This window comes from Aythya ferina (assembly GCF_964211825.1).
Source record: "Aythya ferina genome assembly, chromosome: 3".
Lineage (NCBI taxonomy): Eukaryota > Metazoa > Chordata > Aves > Anseriformes > Anatidae > Aythya > Aythya ferina.
The window spans coordinates 112,200,508-112,223,316 of record NC_140298.1 but is presented as its reverse complement, the minus strand read 5'-3'; the positions used below and the strand labels follow the sequence as shown (position 1 = coordinate 112,223,316).

The following is a 22,809-nucleotide window of genomic DNA, read 5'->3' as shown; positions in this document are numbered from 1 at the left end:
GACATCCAGGTACTGAAACCTCACTTAGCATCACAGTAATTTGCCAAAAGAATCAGACAGATCTGTAACACGGCTTTTGCCATTACTGCACTTGGTCTGGACTGCTGCATCATGTCCAGATCAAAGAATTGACAGGCTACTATCTGAAATGGTGACAAAAATATGCCAGCTATCAATACGAGCCCTCAGGGGACCGGTAGAGTAGCTTTGCACAGGGAAGCTGGAACAGCAAATCCTATATACTTCATCAGTGCATGTTTTGACTGTTTTCTAGCAACTGTTGTATTCCAATATTTATAATCTCTCTCCTTATGCAAGCCTCTTACATTTTATAATAAAAAGAGTACATAAATTTCAGTTACCGTTGCAGAGCAAATTGTTGTATGTAATTAGTCATGTACAACATAAGGCGTAACTTGAAAAACAATGCGTGTTTATTTTTCCTCTGCTTAATCAATATTTTAAATATTTGTGGAAGCCATACACCAGCTTAGCAAATCATCACCTCAGAAGTGAGAGAAAGAAAACAGACAATATAAATTCCGCGACGCACAGCAAACCGTCTGCATGTGACAGACTGCCATGGAGGGAGCTAAATTTTTTGGACCTTAAGGGAAAGAAACGTAGAACATTTTACTTCTGGGCTGTTCCACTTCATTCCTCTTTACTGTGCATTCCTCAGCCGTACTGACTTGTTTTTCCTTTACCATAAGATCTTTTTTTTCCCCTCCCCACGCATCTTTTTAATGCGATTTAGTTGCAGTGATGCACAGAGACAAAGGCAGTGGGGGCGATTTTCCCCCTGCAATCCTTTGCCTGCCTTGCCAGAGAGGTGAATAAATGCTTTAGCATCTCTGTCTTCTCTCCCACATCAGAACAGCGGCTAACCACAGTGGGATCAAAACTATGGCAGCAACACCACGCGTGCCTTAAATGGCATGAGAGTGCTGTAAGTACAGGAGGCCAGCATCACATCTCAGTTATGCTATTTAAAGACTTAAGACTATATAGTTATCCCTGAGCTTGGCTGGAGAAAATCTTATCAAAACTGAAGACTGGCATTTTTATAAGATTTGTCATAGGTTTAACCTTGAGAATAACAAATCATTAAGTGTGTGGAGGCTTAAGAATCAATTTATGTTCCAAGCAAAGGGTTTTTAAAATTAAGGTTGAAAAAAAAATTAGATCTCGCCTGGTGTTGCACAGATTCTGTTGATGTATCAATCTTTTCAGGCATTTAAAAATAATATAGAGATGATAAAAGTAAATGTTCTATAACCAAAAAATCTCTTGGTAATAAAATTTCAAATTACAGCCCATGACAACACTTCTAAATTGAAGCTGTGATACAGGAGCTTTGATGGAGAAAATTGTACAAGTAACTCGCAAAGTAATTCGGAAAAGCAACAAAGAATGAAGATGCTGAGATGAACGGAAAACATAGCTGGAATGGTGTGCAGCATCCTTAAATGAATTGTAGAGTGTTTTGTTGCCAATATCTTAAGCAGTGCTGCAGTCTTACATGGATTTCTTTGATAGCTTCCTTCTACCCACAAATAACCTCACTGCAGGAAAACAAACAAACAAACAAACAAACAAACAAAAAACAACCTGGGAAAACCACAACACAGGGACAAACCCAAACCTGAAGTCCATCATCATATGTGACAGGGCTCAGGGTACTAAGGACTGATGCAAAGGCAGCAGTTTAATGGCAGGAAATTCTGCATTTCTCCTACTGGCTGCTTCAGGCATTCGAGGAGCTGAGGCAGATCTGCAGTGAAGGGCTCGTCTCGTTAAACTGCGCTGACCCCTGGGTGCCCGTCAGTGGCTTTCCGCACAGCACCAAGGAGGAAAAGCCAAGCTGAGTTAAAAGAGCTGGAACTTTGCCCATGGTGGCACAGAATGAGCAGAAAAAATGACGGTCAAAACCTCCCAGTGTCTCAGTTTCCCTGATGGGAAGTGCAGCATTGAACTCTTCGTATGTTGTTGAGGTTTAAATACTTTTTCTCACCTCTCCTGGCAGCCTCCAGTGAAATAGGTTACAGTAGTGCAAAGTATCATTTTTATTTTGCTCAGCAAAAATTAAGGCTTACGAAAATACAGATATTTCTTTTTGTTTAAATAACTCAGACCAAACATCCGTAAGTACTTAAACGTGGCAGATCCACTAAGTGTGATTTGTACCAAAGCATCTGTGGTAAGAAGGTTACAGGTACGCTTTGAGAATAAATTTCAAAGGTCTGCAAAGTATAATTAGTTCTAAAGTTCTCCTACACATTAATAATTAGTAATAAAATCCTTCTAAAGCCCTCCACAGAAAGACGTAAAAAGCTCTTCCAGAAGCATAAAAACAGAGACGAAGCCCAACCCCCTCATCATTGGCATTACACATATCTTAAGCTTCCTTCTGAAGACAGTTTCACCTCTCTCCAACAGTTAATTTGATCAATTTTTTCTCTCCCTTCCAACGCTTTTTCCATTCATATCTCATAACTCGGGGTGAAGTCTTTAATCTTACATACATTTCCATGATAATTTAAAGACCAAATGGTTCAGCCAGATTAGATAGTCTAGTGGTCCTTAAAGCTATTTATCTATAAATTCCCAGAGCAATTCCATCACCAACACAGGCAGCTTCGCAGTCCAGTCGGAGAGAAAAGAAGGCTTTTCCTCCTTTCTGAATTTGTCATTTTAGGATTCAGTCCATCAGGAGGTGAAGGGCAGGAATACCACCAATGCCTGCCAATAGAGGTATCAGTAGACAGGGCTCTTGTCAAAATGACTTCCCTTCAGTTTTTGACAAGATCATGACTCTGCTTGATAGCAACTAATGGAGGATGATGGCATGTTATATGTATTTTTAATAACTATTGACTTAGCACTGTGCAATGTTTTGGATTAAAGACTTTGCAATTGACAGCAGTAGTGGTCAATGAGTTAAGAACTGGTAAACTGATGTATTTTTTTTTCTAAGATTTTACCTCCCAACGGGAAATGTTTCAACACGAGACAATAACTGCTGATACTAAGCCAAATGGTATTCAACTTTGCAACCAAGATCCGGAAGTAAATTGGCATAACACTGATAAATTTGTGGGTAGTAGAAATATTAAAGGGGTGGAAAGTAAGGAGAACAACGCTTTTGCGTGAAATGATGAGTTTTCATGCAACAAATGGTGAAGTTATACATGTAGGAAAAGGAAGAACACATGACTGTACCCACAACTGCAGTTACTCTGGAAGCAGTGTAAGGACCCAAGTGAAAAATGCTATGTGTGCATCTAGCACCTTGGTGAAAAAGCCTGGAACAATTATTATTAGCTCTGTATGCATGGGAACAGAGGAAGGGAGTGGTTTTATCTCTATATGAGGGAAGAGTGAGTATGATGCTGAAATGTTGCGTATGGTTTTGGTATCCAGATTTTCAAAGGCGGATGAAGAATTGGAGGGGATGTAAAAGATACAGAGTCACTTTGGAGGCTACTGAAACTGCTACACTGCAGGAAACTAGAGGAATCAAGGATCAAAGTCTGAAGCCAGACTAAATGATTTATTAAAAAATGAATCAAGTTGTAACAGGGAAGATAATGAAACAGCAGGAATACAAAACAAAAGGTTGGGCCTTTGTGCTTTTTAAGTTATTCAAACCAGCTCAGGAGATGCACTAAAGTCAAAGCTGGTAACTGGAGGAAGCAGAGAGGCCTCTCTGTCCTCAGGCTGGAGGAATATCACTGGCTGTACCCATATCCTTAGACTATCACAGAAGAGGAAAGTTCCAACTAAGCTATCAAATATCCTGCTTCCAACCACAAAACAGAACCGAGAAATTAATCTTAAGATGCCACTGGCCCTCTGTGACCTGGTACCCCATAAACACGTTAACAAGAAGGCTCCAGATGGTAGACTGAGCTCTCCCCAGCTCAAGACGATTTGGCACATTCCTATTTTTTTAAATAAACCAAGCAACCGCATTACTCTCCCAACTTGTGATTTCCTCTTTATACAGACCTCGTTTTTTATGGTTAACCATTAGCTGGATTCTTCAAGAGAAAGGCATTGGCTGGGGACACCGCTAACCACAAGTGCTAACCTCGGCTGTGTGTCAGGGAGAGAGATGGAGTCAGGTGGGGTGAGCATCAGTATGTACGAGCACCTGATATTTTTTTCCTGACACTGTTCCACATCATTAGTTGGAATCTCGCTATACACTATACCCTTACATCTCTGTTGATCCTCCCTCCCTTCTCTTTAAAAGTCTTTTTCTTTCAGTACATGCCATTTTGAATTTCCAGAGCTGCTCAGCTGATTCTCGGCAGAAGAGGCTGGGGCAAGGACGGTAGGCATTTTTGCACATTAATTTTATGGGAGATTACACAACTGATTAACAGTTCTCTGAACAAAAAGTGTCCCATGCTACCTCCATTCTTGCCTGTTTATTGCTTTTGATCTATTCATGCCAAAACATTCGTACTAATGAAAGTAATCAGAAAATTGCCTAATAAGGTAATTTAGAAAACAGTTCACATTGAACATATGATCAAAAGGCATTTAACTTGCAGTTCCTGCCTCCTCTTCCCCAGTAAACACATGGTTTACTGGCACTGCTGTGCTTCAAAATGGTTTTGAACATCTGGGAGAAGGGCTGATCAGCTTCAGACAATAGTTGGACTCTGAGCAGACCCAGGAACAAAGGTCATGATAAATGAAATGACTGCTTTGGCTCCAAAATTGCCTCAATCTTCTCCAGAAAAAGCATGATTGAAATGCGTCTATCTGTGGATAGCATCTGGAGCACTCTAAGTATGTTTTGATCAGATTGGCTTCTTTCAAATGAAAATTATTTGAAGACACCATGGAAAATTTTTAAAACCAAATACACTGTAAACTTTAGCCTAATGTTTCCTTCTGCAGCATTGACCTTGTTTTTCTACAGTGCGAAGAAAAAAAAATCAATATAATAATGGTACTGCAGTAAAATTTCAGCTTGCTCTTGGCTTTAAATAACTTTATTGTCTCCTTTCCCCTGTCTGTGTCTGCTGCATTTGGCACTTGCAGTTATTAAAATGAAACCAAGTTGAAAGAAAATGTTAAATATCATAAAAAGAAAACCAGCAGTGCTTCTGGCTCACTTTGCTAATGCTGTGGTCACCTTTACAATTTGCCAGGGTTTTCTATTCCCCAGCTGTTCTACCTGAATTTGCATGCAGAAAGAAACCCTAAGTTTCTAACTGGAATAACAACTTGTTCTTTGCAGATTTAAAAGAGCTAAATGTTTGTGGTGGCTTAAAAAAAAAAAAAAAAAAAAAAAAAAAAAAGAGAGAGAGGGAAGAAGAAAAGAAGAAGAAGAAAAAATAAAAAGCTGTCCCCTCTCCCCAGTTATATATTAGAACAAAACGCCTCAATGATTTACTAGTGATTTCAATTCTTAGCTGCTTAACATTTTTTTTCCTTCTTAGTGTGCATTTCTGTACAAAAGAGAGAGCCTGGTTTTAACAGTCCCACTGTTACACTCTAATCTGCACTAAGAATGAGGCTTTGTAAACCTCATATGAAAGTACCAACTAAAGAAAAGAAAAAGACACCATTTGGCCAAAATTATGCCCTTTGCCCATTTTCTGCACCTTCTGGATGAAAACCACATCCACCTGTTGTCAACCACAGCCCTGCCTTGGTAACCAGACAACAAGGGCATTCTCAAAAGCAAAAATGGGAACCACAGGCTCCAGGAAAAGCGATGGAGAGCCCAAATGTAGGCACTGCTAGAAGAAAAGGGGAGTTTGCTCTGCTCAGCCCTGGGCCTCTCAGGAACATGAAAACCCTGTCTCAGAGCAAAGATGTCCTGTTCAAGTGCGTGCACAATGCACAAAATGATAAAAAGGCAGAGACTGCCCAGGAAAACATTTTCTCCTGTTCTTTGCTGTGCTGCAAACGCAGATTTTGCAAAGGGACGGATGATGCTCCACCTCTAACATCCCCTCAAGACATCATCCCCAGAAAAAAAATAAATAAATAAAATAAATAAGGAATATATAAAAAAGCTAAATTCTTACTTTGGTCGTCGAAGCTGGAGATGAGTTGGCCACCAGGCTCGTGATCACGTCGCTGTTGCCCGTGGTGCAGGCGGCGGTGGCTGGGGTGGGGAGCCGGGAGGGGACGATGGGCAGGGGCAGCAGCCCGGGGCGGTTGGTGCTGGTGGTGCTGGCGGCGCTGCTGCAGTTGGTGCTGCCGACGTGGTTGCCGTTGGAGCTCCAGTCCCGGCGATCCCACCCGGCCCGATAATCTCTTTCAAACCGGCTGTGGTGCCGTGACATCTCGGTGGAGGGCGGCTGCTTCTCAAAGGGAACTCGAGAGTGTGCCTGAAAGATTGAAAAGCAAACAGGTGTTGGGAGTGAGGTCCCTGCAGTGTGCCCGTGCTCTGCAGTCACCAGGACAAGCTCCTGCCAAGCCTCCTCTGTGTTAGGAGAGCATTGTTACACTCCTATTCTGAGCTGAACGTCGAGAGGAAGAGAGCAGTGTTGTAGTAAATGTTAATCAAGAACAGAAGTTGGAGAGTTTGAACAACTACAAGCATGTGGTGGAGAGACCCGTGCCTCGGACCCGAGGAAACACCATCTGCCCAAACTCTCCAGCAGAATAACAAGTAACAGCACACAAATCACGGGACGCTGAGCTAGAAGAAAATCATCCTTCAAATCTTCTGATAGCAGGAAAATGTTTCCAACAGCTCCATCTTGCAGTTTTCTCAACAGTCTTCAGATCATCACTATGACTTCTCTGCACTTGACGTGCGACCAAATAATCCTAAAGACCAGAGGGAGAAAAATCTGCCTGCTGGAGCTATTCATTACCTCTCTGTTTTTAAAGCTGAGTACCGCTTTGCACTCTCCCCTACCCTCCTTTTCACCCGACCTCCTCCCACGGGAGGAACATTTCACCCCGAGGACGCCCGAGCTTTCCCTAGAGCTTCTGTTCTCCAGGGCACGCCAGCATTTTCTGTCTCCTCCCGTGCTTTTGGCTAGACGTAAAACACTTAATGTAGCCAAGATGATCAAATGACCAAATCACTTTGTGTGAGCATCCTGTCCTTATCATTAGTTACCTCCTCAGTCTTTGTTATCCACAGATTTTATCAGCCAGGAGCAAGACGGCTGAACACAACGCTGGGACTTGAGACTCCCAACATCTAATCCTAGTTCTGATAATTATATCTTACATAGCCTACAGCAGTTATTTAAGTCTTCCTGCCGAGGTTTCCTAACCTGCAAAATGGTGGCAATAATGCTATTTTCCCAGCAGAGGTCTGAGTAACTGAGAGTTTACAGCATTTTGAATTGAAGAACAGTATAAATACATGCTAAATATATTTATTCCCATAAATAAATAATGAGTATCTAGGTCACTGCAGCATCTGATTTATTTTATTTGCATCACACGATCCAATAAATTGTTTGTAATAATAACAACAGGTCAGCTGAAGCAATTTTGTTTCACAAATTCTTAGATACAAAAATGGACAGTAAAAATATCTGCTAGGATGGAAGCTAAAACAAAACTCACCCAGAAACTTAGAGATAACAAAATGCTTCAGAGAGCTATTATTTAGAAGTGGTATAAACCAGTGTGCCTATCAACATTTTTGGTAGTTATTCACCCAGTAGAACTAAAAAAAAAAAAAGCAAACAAAAACAACTACTACGACTAAATGCAGTGTATTAAAGGCTCATGTGCTTCACCAAGGAACTACTGGCTTGAGAGGAAAAAAACTCTTCCTCAGTTAAAAAATGAATGATATAAATATGTATTAGAAAACAGCAACAACAAAAAAATCCCTACCACAATCATCTTCCAACACAGATCTCCCAAGAACCTGCATTGGCAATGGTGATGATGCCACCCTGCTCCAGCAGTGCTGTGGATGTTGACCACAAAATCAGCACTCCTGGTAATCCAACAGAACCAGTTGTTTTTTCTCTGGTAGGATTTGATGCAAGATTTGACTTTATGACTTGGAGGTTGAGGGATTCAAAAATTCCCCTTTCTCCTGTTTTTGTGGCTTTCTGATACTTTAAATCAGAAAGGTCATTTGGGGTTTTCCACAGGACCGTATGGACATGATAGACAGACACAAAACATGGTAAAAACCAGAGGCACAAGTGCTGTGATAGATGCAGTAGTGAAAACAGAAACTTTTGTTTCAGGAGCAGCAAAGAAAGCAAGTTTTTCCTCTCGTGTCAAGCATCTCAGAATAAAATCTGTACCTAAAGATAGCATCTTTAAAGGTTAAAAATTCCACAGGCATAAACCTCCTTCCTTTAGTTTTATAAACCTTTTGCAAAGCCAGGCAAAAAGGGAGACTGTAAACTGCAAGCTGCAATTTCACAATAGCCTTTATTATTCCCTGCTTTGGAAGTTTCTTCTCATATCTTATATCCCCCAGTGCAGGAAGCGATCTTTTTTGACTGTTTGGAAGGTGGCTGTCAATTGAATGCCCTTCTCCTTCTGTGCTCGAGGATCTCCATTAGCTGTATTAGTGTACTTCTTGACAAGGGAACGAGAGAGAACCAAATCACATATCCCCCACCCACCCACACACTTGAGTATATCTGACATTTAATTCAGCGGAGAGCAGAGCACACATGCACACAAGTCAATAGCTAGCAGTTTTTGCCACACGATCCAAGACACCATGCCCCCAGCAATTCTACTATCAGATGAGACTGACAGGCAATTACGTCAATAACAAGGAGGAAAAAAGCCTGTGACTAAGCCGTGCATTAAGAAGTTTACTTAAAACCCACCGCCCTCTTCACAAGCAAGTTCTCCTCTTTGTCCAGTCACCGCCTTTTATTCTATTTACAATTAAAACTAAAAGCAAGAGCTGGAAATGCACTGCGTTAAATATACACCGCTTGTTTCAAGCATGTTGGTTTTGGCTGGATGCAAAGATATTTGACAGCAAGAAGACGTGCAGAAAAACTGGAGGGGATAACTATCTAATAAATGGGTATTCAACTGCTAGTGCTTGTTATTAATTGCTTAAAATTAGAAACAATATAAAATGTTCTCATAAATAGCTGCTGGGTGAGGTAAGAAATGGTCTGGGCTAGCTCTTAAATGTATTTTTGGATCCAGAGTTTATGCTTTGTCTAGTCTATCTTTGTCAAGGATCATAATCATAATAATAATGCTTAAAACATATTTTGTACTCAGAAGAAAAACTTCTCTGACAAACCGTGTCCGGAGCCAAGCTCAATCATCACATTCCTCCACAGAGAGCTCGACACGGGACAGCAGCATAAACCATCCTGAGGAACGGCCCTGAAGGAGGCCAGAGCAAAAACCACACACGAACAGCGAGGACAGCAGTCACTAATCACAGGCATACAAGTATTTCCACCTTAACGCAGCTGTTGGCTGTTCCAAAGTCAGAGATTCACAGAACCATAGGATATCCCGAGCTGGAAGGGACCCACAAGGATCATCGGGTCCAGCTTCTGGCTCCACAAAGGACCACCCAAAACCAGACCCTACGTCTGAGAGTGTTGTCCCGACCGTTCTTGAACTCTGGCAGCTCGGTGCTGTGACCACTGCCCTGGGGACCTGTCCCAATGCCCGACCCCCTCTGGGTGCAGAACCTTTCCCTAACCCCCAGCCTGACCCTCCCCTGTCCAAGCTTTGTATCCAATTTTAGGCTAAATTTTCCATGGATTGTTTTAGATTTTTTTTTTTAAGAATAAGGGAAAACCAAACCAAACCAAACAGAAAACCACACCTTTCCACTGGGGAGAAAGGGAGAAGAAAGATACTAATGCTTATAAATACCAGTATCAACACCCACAAATAATTCATTGTTTTTCCCTTTTTAAGGGATTTTTTTTCTCACAATTCATATGTATGCACACGTATTTTTCTTTTCTAGGCCCTTCAATTTTAGCTTTAAATCCCCCTGAGCACCACAAAGGTATAAAAAAAAGAAGGTTTTCACCTCATTTTTCAGACTTGGGGAACTCCCAGCACTGCCCACAATACACTTGCTGCCCCAGCTAATTATAATCTATCAACTTCTGTTTTGGAGCCTATCAACTATCAACTATCTATCAACTGTTTTTTTTTTCTTTTTTTTTTTTTTTTTTCTTCTGCTAGCACAAAGCTCCCCACTGCCTTGTCCAGAAGTCATTTCTCAAGGAGATGAGCTTAAAGCCATCTCAGATACGTCCACCATGGCTCCAGATACCACAAAACCACAAGGTAGTCATGCCTGGCAATAGAAAGAACGTAGGATTTGCATATATCAGAAGTCCATGAGGAGGGCTATTGCATGCTGTTACTGCTGAAAATCACCTGTACAGCTAATTCAGCTGACAAACTATCTAGTGAAGGTGGTGAAGTCAATGAGACAGGCCTTCCCCCACGCTCTACCAAGAAGGAATCGCCGGAGTAGCCAGGTGTCTTTAATCTCGACGAGAGAGGAAATGTGTGTTCCTGTTTGTCACACAGAATCAAAGGATTTCACTGTGCAGCCAAAAGGAACAAAAATGCTCTTGGAGGGGGAAAAACACCCTTACCAAACTAAAGAGGGAGGAGAGAAAAGAGAGAAACCCATAGCCGTAACTGGATGAACTGATAAATTTGAAGCAAAAAGGAGATCAAAATGGCATTAAGGGGAGAGCTGCGGAAAAGGCTATAAGCTACAGAAGAGAGATCGAGCAAGCAGGCGGAAATAAGAAGCCCACGACAAATCTGAAATGAGATTTAGTGATATGGGAAAGCAAACAAAATGCCTGCCCTGGTCCCTGAAGATCACCATCGATGCGTAGGTGTAGCAAGGACTGAACTATGCCAAGCGTTGAGAGCCCACTGATTTCAGAGAACGGCCCTGCAAAGTTCCCTGGAGCCAGGCAAGACATGAACCTGACCCTTTCCTCTGTAATTTACTTTCACTGCAAGACAGGCCTGGGAAGGTTGACTAGGGAAGAAGGTAGGAGAGCAATGAAACAGGACTGACTGCCCTGCTGAGAAATGTGGCAGGTGTCTGTCCTGGCTCCCTGTGGCCAAAATACGCGGTGCAGCGGGTGAGAAAGGCCAAAAAAAAGAAATGACTTTAAATCTCCTCTTGAAGGAAGGTAAAATGTGAATCAGTTCTCTGCTAGTGAAAACCACAAATTTTTGAAATTTCTCATACAAACAACTTGCCCAACAATAAAATTTGAGATTTATTTTTTTTTCTGCAGAACGGGAGCATCATCAGGTCTATAACATGGGGCACCTACACGTACAACTGTATTCAACCTCCAAATTTACCCCAAGCCCTTTGGCAATTCAGAAGCCCTCCTGCCTTCTCAGCTGAAAACCGCCCTCATGCTGGTGCTCATTTTTCACCACGTCTCTTCTGCCAGCTCGTTTGTGCCGTGTTTCCGCAGCTTCCACATCTGTACACAGAGGCAAGAAAAAGACCAGAGGCGTTTGAGATAGCGGCGTGCTAACTACAGGCCTCTTACCAGGTTCAAACAGATCATTGCTGCAGATTTATTAAACCTAAGTGATTAACATTTCATTTTATGCTCAATACATTTAAACACAGCCCTTCTTCCCCCGAGCCCAAAGCACTCACTGTTCTGCAGAAAAAATGTTTCCTATTCATGTTCCTCTAAATGACAGTCCGGCTTGAGCCTTAGAGCAGCTTTTTTCCCTGCTCTCCACGCTTATCTAGTCAAGGTCTCCTTAAAATGCCTGTCCTCACAGATATAAATACAAGGAAAAACAGGCTTTCAGCCAGTCTGAAGCATGAGAATCAGATTTCTTAGACTATTAGTCAACTTCATTAAGTGACTTCAAAAATAAAGGTCAGCCTTTTAATTTAAATTTTTTCCTGGGTAAGCATTTGTTTCTAAATTTACCTTTTACATAATAACATTGGAGAAATATGATCGGCAAGAGAGGTTGGGAGACAGCACAGCGGAAGTAGGTATGCAGTCATTAGAGAGATGGAAGAAAAGAAGAAAGAAAGAGTTTGAAACATTAAAATAAGCAGCTAAATAGCCTTACGAGTTTTCAGACTGGCTGAACGGAAGCACAGATAAAATAGGTTATTAGAGAGCTTAAAAAGCAGTTAAGTGCATGCAAAGCATAAGTATTTTATGAGATTTACAGAAAAAAATATGAAGAAGAAGAGAGAGATTTGCTGTAATCAGATCTAGCATGAAGGACTGTAACTGATACAGAAGAAGATGTCTAAGTACCTAACCTCGAATTATTTCAGATATATGCTGCAGGGGAACTGTTACTGGATGCAGTTTTATCAGTGCATACCAACACAACAAACCCTTCCCGAGGCACAGGGGGGTAAGGACATTAATTTATGTATACAGCACCAAAATCTCATCGAAATGTATAAATTCTGGGCATCATTTAATTGCAAGCACACACATGCACACACTTTGCACACAAGGAAATGTGGCTTTAAAAAAAATCTTTCAAATAAAATAGTAGCCCTATCAACCAGTAACAAACTAGTCAACCTCGCAGCTTTGGGAGCTAGTCTTTACTTCAGAAGCGTGACAAACAAAACGTTTAATTTCAGCTCAACATTATTTATAACCTACGAAGACTCTCTTAGATAGATATGGAATCATTGTTAGAAGCCTACAAGGATCTGACTACTCCATTTTTACAATTTTTACTTAACTTCTTTTTTTTCCATTTGGGTAACTTCATTGAAAGACTTCTTTGTTAGACTAAGGCAGTAGGAATCCAATCAAGAGATTCTGTAAAGCTGAACTACAAGCAGCTGTGTAGAAAGATAAGACCCAGAAATATTTGAGGGGCAAGGAAACAACTTTATTATCAAGCAAGGTCTACTTTTGTAAACCCCTGATTTAGTCTTGTAAACAGTTGTAAAGCTCTTGTAAAATCCAAGACAAGGCAGAGAGGCTTGAGCTGCTTTGCTACAATCAGATCTTTAAAAAAAAAAAAAAAAAGGAAAAAAAAGTCCTAACACTGTAAGTGATAAAGGAGCACAAGATTTAAGAGATTATATAGGACTTAATTTTCCAAATATATGTTGGAAGAGACCATGCTTTGGGACATATTAAAAAAAATCAGAGCTGCAAATACAACTCTCTTCCCAGGACAGAGTCCACTCTGCAAAACACATAATTTAGATCTTTCCTTCCCTGTTTCAAAATATTGTAGAAAAGTGTGTATATGCTTGAGTTTTTAAGATAGATGTGGAAAAATTATCTTTAGATAAGTAAAAAGATAAACTAGACTATCCAATTAAAAAAAAAATAAATCAGCCACATTGAGAGTGAAAGTTTGGTTTCTTTCTCCTGAAGCTGGCAGGATATGGTCGTCCCAAAATAAGGAGTTATTAAAAAGTCTGCATGTGTATGTTTTATTCCTAAGTTTCTGGGAAATTTCAAGTGGAAATTTATTTTAAATACAGTAATTTCCTATATTTCATCCTTTGCTTTCAAGTGCCAGTTCCTTTCCAACCTGAGTGGTAGTGATAACACACCCTGCAATTTATGGATCACGAACATTGGCAGGGTGAGAAAAATTCATAGTGCTCCAGAAGCATTCTCCTGCTCACACCACTGGAGCAGAAGATGAAGAACAATGCCACTTAAAAACCCTGCAATGTGTCAGATTTGGACACACACAAAGGTACATGGTTTACATCAGACTACCTTTTGGGGAATCCCCCTATCTGTCAAATGTCTTGCACTATACTGAAAGGCCTTGATCCCCATCCTCAGACAAAGCTATTGTCAATTATACATTGATATAAAATATACAAATGGATATAAAATGGTTTGGGATAGGCACCTTGAGAATATTCTTAACTCCATTCCTCTCTCTCTAGGTTTTTATCTGAAAGATCTCTCATTTGATCTGTTTCTCCCCCATGGCACGTTGCAAACATCCCCCCAAAGCTCAGGGCAGAGCTTTGAGCTCCATTCCCCAAAATCAATTTCAGCTGCCATTTGCTGCAGATTCTTGGGCGCTGCAATGTCCTCCTGCAGCAACGCGACTGGAATTTTGCACAGCAATTTTCTAAATGAAAATCCACCAGAACTTTACACAAAGGCATAATAAACTTTCTTAGATGTCTCTACAGGGTCCTGAGTAGCCGGCGCTGCCTGGAACCCAGCCTGGCTAAAAAATGGGGAGAGAGAAAATCCATCCTGTTCCTCTGTAACACTTCTGCTTGCAAAACACTGCCCAAAACATTGACTTCCCTAATTAAATTATCTCATTAGCATGAAAAGCAAACAAAAGGAAGCCAAATGCCAAAAGCTGCTATGTTAACGGCCAGTTCGTTTCGTGGGGAGGTTGTGCAGGAAGGTTCACAGGGCTGAGCCGGCAGCCGGGACCCCAAATCCCTGCACAGGGGCTGCCTGGGCATCGGCCAGCAACCACGGTCCAAAATTGCCAGCAGGGAAAAACAGAGGAGGGAAGGCAGGGATGCGACTAGGTTGCTTCTGGGGAAACCGGCCATCTTCTCAAAATGCACGGGGTGGATGCCAGCACCTGACATACCTAATCTCGCCCAAGACTTCATAGTTAATAAAGCAGAAATGGAGAATAAGCTACTGTCGGCGTTGCCAAATGTCACAAATTAGATCTCGCAAAATTTAATTAAGAGGTTCTCGGCTCTTTTGGGGCTGGTTTCTTAGGGGTGCAGACTAGGTCTTCAGATTATATTTGGACCATGCAGGAGAAATTCCCTTTGATTTGCTGCCATTCTCCAATTTTCCAGCCCTTGGAGAAGACTGATCAAGCAGTGACTACTACTAGTTCTCCTACTAGGAGAAAGGTCTCCACCAAGGAAAGGGTTAAATACAGTGCATTTTGCTGCAAAATCTCTCTGGATCACCTGCATTCCTTCAAAAATTAATTAACTGTATTTATGAATTAACTGGATTACCCTCTTATAGGGTATTTTTGGGTTGCCCCATCCCCGTTTTCCATGTTCACAGGTAAAAGCTTCAGGTGGCACCAGGGGAAGCAGCACATTTCCTCTTTCAGGACTGATGTCCTCTGACCACACAGTATTTTCCAACTCATTGTTCTAAGAGGATGCATTTATCACTCCCCCAAAATGAAGACCACATGTACGCCGCAGCGAGCAACAGCATCTGGTATATAAAAACGGCTTATTAGATGCAAAATGCCTCCAAAACAAACAAGAAATATTAAATCTACTGCACACAGATGAACACAGGCCATATCATCATGTATCTAAGCATCCTGGAGGTTTTTACATGATGCACTTCGTGCTGTTGACTGAAGTAGGAAAGTGCAGTTATCCCCATCCTGCGATAAGGAATTTCCAGAGGCTGCGCAAGATGCCTACACCATGGGGAATAACTCCTGTTTTTGCAGTGTCAGGTGCCCTGAATATGGGTCGGTTGCTGACCTCCATGCTCATATCCTCAAAAGCTTTCTCACTTTTCATTTATGGAGCCACCTCTACTCTAGTCACACTTTTAGAGGGGAGTTTCCTTGCACATTTCCAGGAGACATTTGCTTGCTTTGTGGCACTGGTACCATCACTACCCGTGCATCAGTACACGTAACCCTTTTCCCGGCTAAAAATATTGGACTTTTCTTCCAGCTCACCTGGCAGACACTTGGGGATTTCAAATCTCAATGTTCCCATCCTGGTGGATGTCACTGAAGGCCAGAAGCCCATGTTATCTGTCCATATGCAGTCACAGCTCATCACCTCTGTTTGGTCTACCCATGTTTCGTAAAGCGACTGATTTTATTCTCAGCTGGTTCACCAGAAGAAGTATCGCTTACATCTGCTTGTTATTTTTGCTTTGTTTTGAAAGGCGGATGCTTCAGGAATGAGAGGGACTGTGCCACCATCCTAATGAACTAATAGCACACCCAGTATCAAAGCCACCTGCTTCTCAGCTTGCTCCTGTGCCTCTTAAAAGCAATTCCTGTTATCACTTCTTCCACCACCCCTTCTTGCTTCTCACTTAAAATTTGCCACTAGCGGCTCATGTTTTATCTTTCCAACTGTCGGATGAAAACTGTTTGCCGAACGCAGTAAATCAGCAACCTACCTTTTCTAGGCCAGAGGTCTGAAGCTTTTAATTAGCTGCTTTAGAACTAGCATGATAACATAAGGATCAGCTCACTTCTCAAAAGCATGAACTGCTTGCAAAAACCCTCTCAAGATACGTTAGGTGATGTAGAACCTCAAAAAATCACAGAGATAAATCATGCCACATTTGGTAAGCACCTACTGAAATGTGGATTTAAGAATATGGAGAACCTAGTTTAGAATATAACCGTGAAGCTCCCAGATTTGCAAGCACTGGCCAAAATGTTTGCATTTTATCCTGAATAGCAATCATTCATTTCCGTTCAGCCAAAGCTGTCAAAAACTCTATATGCAGTCTTGTAGCGAGATTTCTACATACATGCCAAATGCCTGTATAGCAAACATCTGGCCTCGCTTCTGTTCCACGGGTTTGCCAAAGAATAAGTCCGTCAGATTTTTTGTTGTTGTGCCTTTTATTTTATTTTTTTCTCCACTGTGCCTCAGGTCGTTTTTCTTAAAATGAAATCATTAAAACAGGCAGAGGAAGGAGGAGTAAGGCGAAGAGATGTAGCATCTGAGTAATCTTCCAGTGGGACTAATTTTACTAAGCATTTGTGCTACTGCTACCAGTCAATCACTACAAGTATTATTGAAAAACTAAAAATAAAATAAAACAAAAAAAAATTAACTGCATTTAGCAAAGAATATTGGCATAGAAAGAAGGAAAAACACATATGCTCTTCTATAAACTAGAGGCTCCGTTTACTCAAATGTCCTCAATATCAATATAAAATGTATTAACATAAAAAAATAACTTGCTGCTCCCTTATTTTGCATTCCTTTTACATCCGTACTTCTCCGAGGCAACAGATCAGAATGGCGCAGTGCCTTCCCCTCCGGCCAAGTGCAATAAACAGGCAGGTGTAATATAAGGCTGCGGCGCCTCAGCTCTCCTCCCAAACAATTGATCTTCCAGGCCTACGGTGTAATTCAGTCCTGGTAGCTCCCTGCACATGCCTCATTCCTGATCGGTCAATTATTTCAAATCAGGCAGAATTAAAGTGTTATTTTTGTGAGGGGGGGAATATATTCACCAGTGACCGAAGTGAAACTAATAAACTAATTTTCCTTCGCTGCCTTGGGCAAAACAGAAAAATCCAAGTCTCGGAAAGAAAGACTGCAGCTGTTTCATCAGTCTGTTGCCCAAACCCGCTTGCAATTTACTATCTTCAAAATTCAATTTTTGTTCACGGAACAATTTTGGAAACGAAGCACAACACAGAGAAAACAGCAAAAAAGGAAACAGCGAGAGTCCGTGACTCTGCAAGACCGAGCTGAGTGGCGCGAGCCTCCTGAGAGGAGGGGAGCAGCACGCTCCTCTTCTTTGAAACTGAGCGTATTCCTCCTGCCAGTAGCGAATTTATCCAGTAGATGTCAACACCAGCAAAAAATATGTGTAAAGCCAACCTTAACAGCAACAGCAGTCACTTCAATTTATGGGAGTGCATCAGAGGAGAGCTTAATATTTAGGAGCATTGCGTGCTTATTCTCCACTGTCCCGTCCCTGCATCTTCCAGTACGGATCTGGCCTGGGCCATCTGTCAATAAACATACATGGAGCAAAATAATTGCATTTCTAGCTTTTAGACTAATACTGCCTGGTTTGCTGGAAAATGGAAAAATTGCTAATGAGCATGTGATTACTTTCAGATTAGATCTGAGGAAATTTTTCAGTGGAGGAGTAGGGAGAGGGTGGGCAAAATACTATTTGGTGCAAAGCGACTCCGACAAGCAAAATCTTCATAGTTACTAAATATAATCTGAAGAGGTCTGTTCCTTTCTGACCTTTCGCTGCATGGTTAAGCAATGCAATAATTTCATGGATTTTGCTCTTTCCTCGAGAAGCTTCTCAGCCTACAACGGTGATCTGAGATTCCCATGCTGACCCCAGGTCAACAGATACTTGTTGTTCCTGTAAGGTTTCTTCTATATTGTAATACACCAAGGATGGGCTGTTGTAAGCCTGTTAGTGCTATTATCACTCAGAAGACTGAATTTGCTGACAAGTTTTAACCATGCAAAAAAAAAAAACAACAACAACAACAAAAAAAAAAAACAAGGCCATTGCTGTTGACACTTTTAAATCTACTATTAAGATCTGACTGTTTGAACAGCTTGCGTGCAGTATCTGAAGTACAGATTTCTGTTTCCTTTTTGTTTATTTTTAGATAAACCTTGTGTTTCTACTCTGCAATGTTTGCATTTGGCTGCTGAGCATGCAGTAATCGCATACATTATACGCACTGCTTAGAGACACTTTGCATCGCAGCCCATCAGGTTTTTTTGGATAGATTAAAAGGGAAAGGAAATAACAGATCATTTTCCTGATTGATTAATCCTTCCGCACATTGCCATTTTCCCATAAACATTAGGAGGAAAACCAAAAGTATGTTGTGACATCTAATAGCGAGACATTGAAGCAAATTATTTTATTACCGCTACAAAACTTACTAAGGAGCTTGTTTTCACAGGGATCTAAAACATGGCACAGAAACCCAAATGAATATATTACAGAGACTCATCACTCTGAGCAGAATTATTCCTCGCATGTAAACCTTACAGCTCTTAAGAGAAGCATATATACTACGTAAGAGCAATAACGTGGCTGCAGGTTATCTCATCAGCTTGGCCAGAAATTCTGGATCTCTGAGGAAGCAAAAACAGTGGGCAAAAGCTGAGACTGTGAATTATCGTAATTTAACCAATTCTTAGGCATTGACAGGAGCGGGCTCGGGAAGATCAGACAAAGGCACTGCACTCTCAGTAAATAATTGTAATAGGTGATGGCATACGAGGGAATAAAGCTCTAAATACAGGGAAAAGGCATCAAATGTGAAACGTAACATCACGCGATGAGAAGCAGCAGCAGCAGCACGGCCAGGTTGGGGAGCCCACGTCCCCTGCTGCTGCTCCACAGCTCTGGGTGCAGGCACGGACCTCCAAAGAGAGTGCCCTACACGGTGTGGAGATAACACGCGGGTGTTGTTAGGCTGCCCACAATTTTGCAGCCTGGTACGAGCAATCCTTTCACTTACCATCAATGTTTTCTCTGAATCCAGGTCTCTAAAGAAACAGCGAGAACTTTTCATTTGCTGTGACACCTCGATTGCCGTGTGCATGACTCACTGCACCATTCCTGTTAGTCTTAGGAATTTATGGATTTTTATGGCCATAAAGCACAAGAGACCATGATGATCATTCTGTCCTGAGACCATGAACAGCGCAGCCCCACAGCCACTTTCCCCAAGTTCAGCCTTCTGCTTTGCACATGAAGACAATTGGTAAGAGATCTCCTTGTCTTTACCTCCCTGTCTTTAGCTCAACCCGAGCTTTTTCCCCGTATTTTCTCTCCCTGTCCTGTTGAGGAAAGGGGAGTGATGGAGAGGCTGGGTGTGGGTCCAGCAGCCAGGCAAGGCCGACCCATCACAGCGAGCAAAGATCTGCAGCTGCTTTTTCTTTCCAGGATCTCCCAAGGCATTCTCCGTGCTAATAGGGAAGAGGGACAAAAAGGACTGAATATTTTTGTATCCGCAATATTTTAGCGTATTTATAAAAGACACCACGGAGAAAACCTCCTAAATTATTACAAAAGCTGGGGTTTTGCTTTATTGCTCACTTTAAAGATGTGTTCTTTATTGCCGCTCTATTATGAAATTTTGTTCAATGCATCATATCATTAAATTTTTGTCTATCCAATTTTAAATAATTTCTAAGCTGACATAAGTGTATGAGCTGCTTGGAATAGTCTTCCTAGATGGAGTGCTATACCAATTGCTTTCCTGAATAAAGTACATATCCATTGAATTTCCTTGATCTTCTAGGTAAGTAATAACATCCACTTAGGAAGGATTAGACATACACTTAGGAATAATGCCTGTCTGTAACTAGATCTCTTATTTTTCAGCATTCACATATAATGGCCCCATTATATGTTTGATTACTGTGGTCAGGCTAAACAGAATTATTTGTTTAGAAGTTTTTTTAATGATTTTTTTTTTTTTTGGAGAAAAGTTCAACTTTGCCTATTTACCGAATCCTCTGATTTTCTGAAGGTTATTTTCAATGGTCCCAAAGACTGTCCCTTCCTAACTTTCAGAGAGAGATTCCCAAGTGCATTTCACTCAAATATACAATTTTGTCAGATGTCCTTTCTTCTCCTCCTTTGGTCTTCATTCCCGAAGTTACAGTTTCTAACAGAATTTTCCTACACAAGGTTATCCAGTTCCTCCTATTTCAATACAGTGATAAGCATTTACGTCGCACTCTGTCTTCAAAGCACTTTACAAACATTAAATATTTAATGCTCATGGTATCCCTCTTATTCTCAACCCCATTTTACAGGTAGGGAAACAGACTCAGAGGTTAAGTGATTTTGTTTCAAGTCACATCACAAGTTACTGATGGATGTGAGACCAGAATACATGAGCTCTGATTTTCAGTTCCTCACACAGAAGTAGACAAGCCTTGTTCTTTCGCTTCATAATAATAATGAAAAACTTTGCTCTTGTTCAGGGGGAATTTCTTTTTCGCTTTGGAGGTTCTGAAGCCAAGGAGAAACCTGAGTTGCAGAAAGAGCTCAAAAGGAAAACCAAAACCACGGGAAAATCAGCCCAAAATCACCAGGGAGACACTTATCTGCTTTGTAAACCATCCTTTAGTGTTCTAGAGGGGAAACCACAAAAGTATATCCTCAGAAATGGGACAGTATTTTTTGTCAGCATTTACATACAGAGACACACACGTACATACCTATACATACATATATATGTATATTCTCAACCACTAAGTAAACCCAGAACACAGAGACCTTCCAGCCAGAGAAGAATTTGCAATTTAAAAACTGAAGTACTTTTCAAAATGGCATCACTAAAGAGCTTTAGCATTTGATAAGAAGATTACAGTATATTCAATTGCACAGAGCAAAAGCCTTTTAAAATAAAGTACAGGAATAGTGAAGCCAGGCATTTGCAAGAAGATAACAAGAAGCTAATCGGCCAGTGGAAAAGGTGCGCCCTGCTGCATAGAGCATTCAGGAGCCAGTCAGATTTTGAAACTCAAATAATGAATGTTGGTTTTTTTTCAGCTTTAACATTTTTCATAATCCAAGCGGGAGGTCTAAACACAGGCTGTATGCAACATTAACTGTATTTCCCTGTAACAGGCTTCTGTGGGAACAAATGCTCAGTGTCAGGCTGGTACTGTACGTCCATTTAATTGAGCTGAGAAAACTCTCCTGCTCCCGAAGAAAGCTCATCTCTTCTCTCCATGGATGTGACTATAGAGCTGGCAGATAATATCTGGCTCTCACTCATTATTTATACAACCACCTAATTATCTCCCAGAGACTCCCCGTTTTGTAGAATTTGCTTTTTGGAAACGTCACCCGTCGGCTGAATGGAAAGCCAAACCCAGCCCCAGATGCCGTGACAGTGGGTGCTGTACCCAGAGCATTCCTGGCTACGACACGTGGGACACGGCACGGGCCCGCAGTACCACCCACACAGGGACAGGCTCCTCGTGTCCGTTTAAGATTTCTCCTGGGATATGCACACATTCAAGAAAGACAGAATAAAAATGCACTTAAAGAGAAATATGATACGGTTAGGGGCCAAAGATGCATAAAACATGTATCTGCATATCGCAGTTTCCTCCACTGGGCCACTGGGTTCTGTCTTAGCACTGACACTGCTCCAACCCCACCACATCCAAACACTGCTGATACCTATTTAGTGGTGACAAAATCTTCTGAGGTCAAGAACTGCTGTTATCCCTCCTCTCCTGCTGATGAATTGAGGATGGAGAGAATATGAACCAAAGCTAAAGAAGCCCTCAGGTAGGGAGAGCAGAGCCTGAATTGAAACATGTACAAAACCCCTCGGCAGGAAATCACATTTTGCTAATATTTAGGTGCCCAACGTCCTGCTGTTATATAAGCCAAAGGGAATATTATTTGGGCAGTTATCGCTGCAGGAACATTGGAAATTCCCAAACAAGTCAGCCACTGCCCAAATCCCACGGTGTCATGTCATGAGCCCCTCCAACACGCAAACATACACTGTGCTGAGCACCAAAGGGAGGTGAAACGGTGTGATCCGTCCTGCTGAGGGATTTGGATTGCAACCTCAGCTCCCTCTATAATGCAAGCATGGGACATTATAAAAAAACCCTTCTGGAGTCAGAGGTTTCCATGCCAGGAGCTGATGTGCCTGGCATGGCTGCATTCATCACAACATTGGAGCTAGAGCTCTCTTTCAGGTGTTATCATATTTTATTTTTATTTTTATTTTTATTAATTCTAGCTTTAGTCTAAAGGCAAGGAATGGGTATAATCCTCTGCTCTCTTGAGATCTCTTATATGACTTTGGGTAAATCATTCGGGCTCAGCTCAACAGAGCGTTGGAGCTCACTGGGGAGAGACAAGAAAAGCACCCAAGGACACACAGCAGCTTAGCACCACTCCTCTACCGCTCTGCTAGCACAGCTTTGGGGCAAAACCCCAAAACCAAACCTCAGATCTCAACCACAGCCCATGAGGGAGGGCACTGGTGTTTCTGCTGCCACCACTCCTCGGGACTGAAGCCACCACAATACTGCAGATTTGCCATTATTTTCCTCAGGCACTCACATTCAGCTACTGCATGAAGTATGTGCTTCTGCTTTACTGGTCAGGCGGAGGCTTTTTGTTG

The 22,809-nt window shown here is 41.6% G+C and overlaps 1 protein-coding gene across 9 annotated transcripts in view; it reads right to left on the bottom strand.

Annotated features, from left to right (window-relative positions):
- KLHL29 (kelch like family member 29) overlaps window positions 1-22,809 on the bottom strand; it is a 390,690-nt gene that overhangs the window by 240,672 nt on the left and 127,209 nt on the right. For all 9 annotated transcript variants that reach the window (XM_084515322.1, XM_084515325.1, XM_084515328.1 and 6 more), the window contains one exon: window positions 6,054-6,359. In XM_084515322.1, coding sequence (XP_084371448.1) covers window positions 6,054-6,314 — 261 coding nt within the window. In that variant the 5' untranslated portion in view covers window positions 6,315-6,359. The remainder of the gene's footprint in view (window positions 1-6,053; window positions 6,360-22,809) is intronic.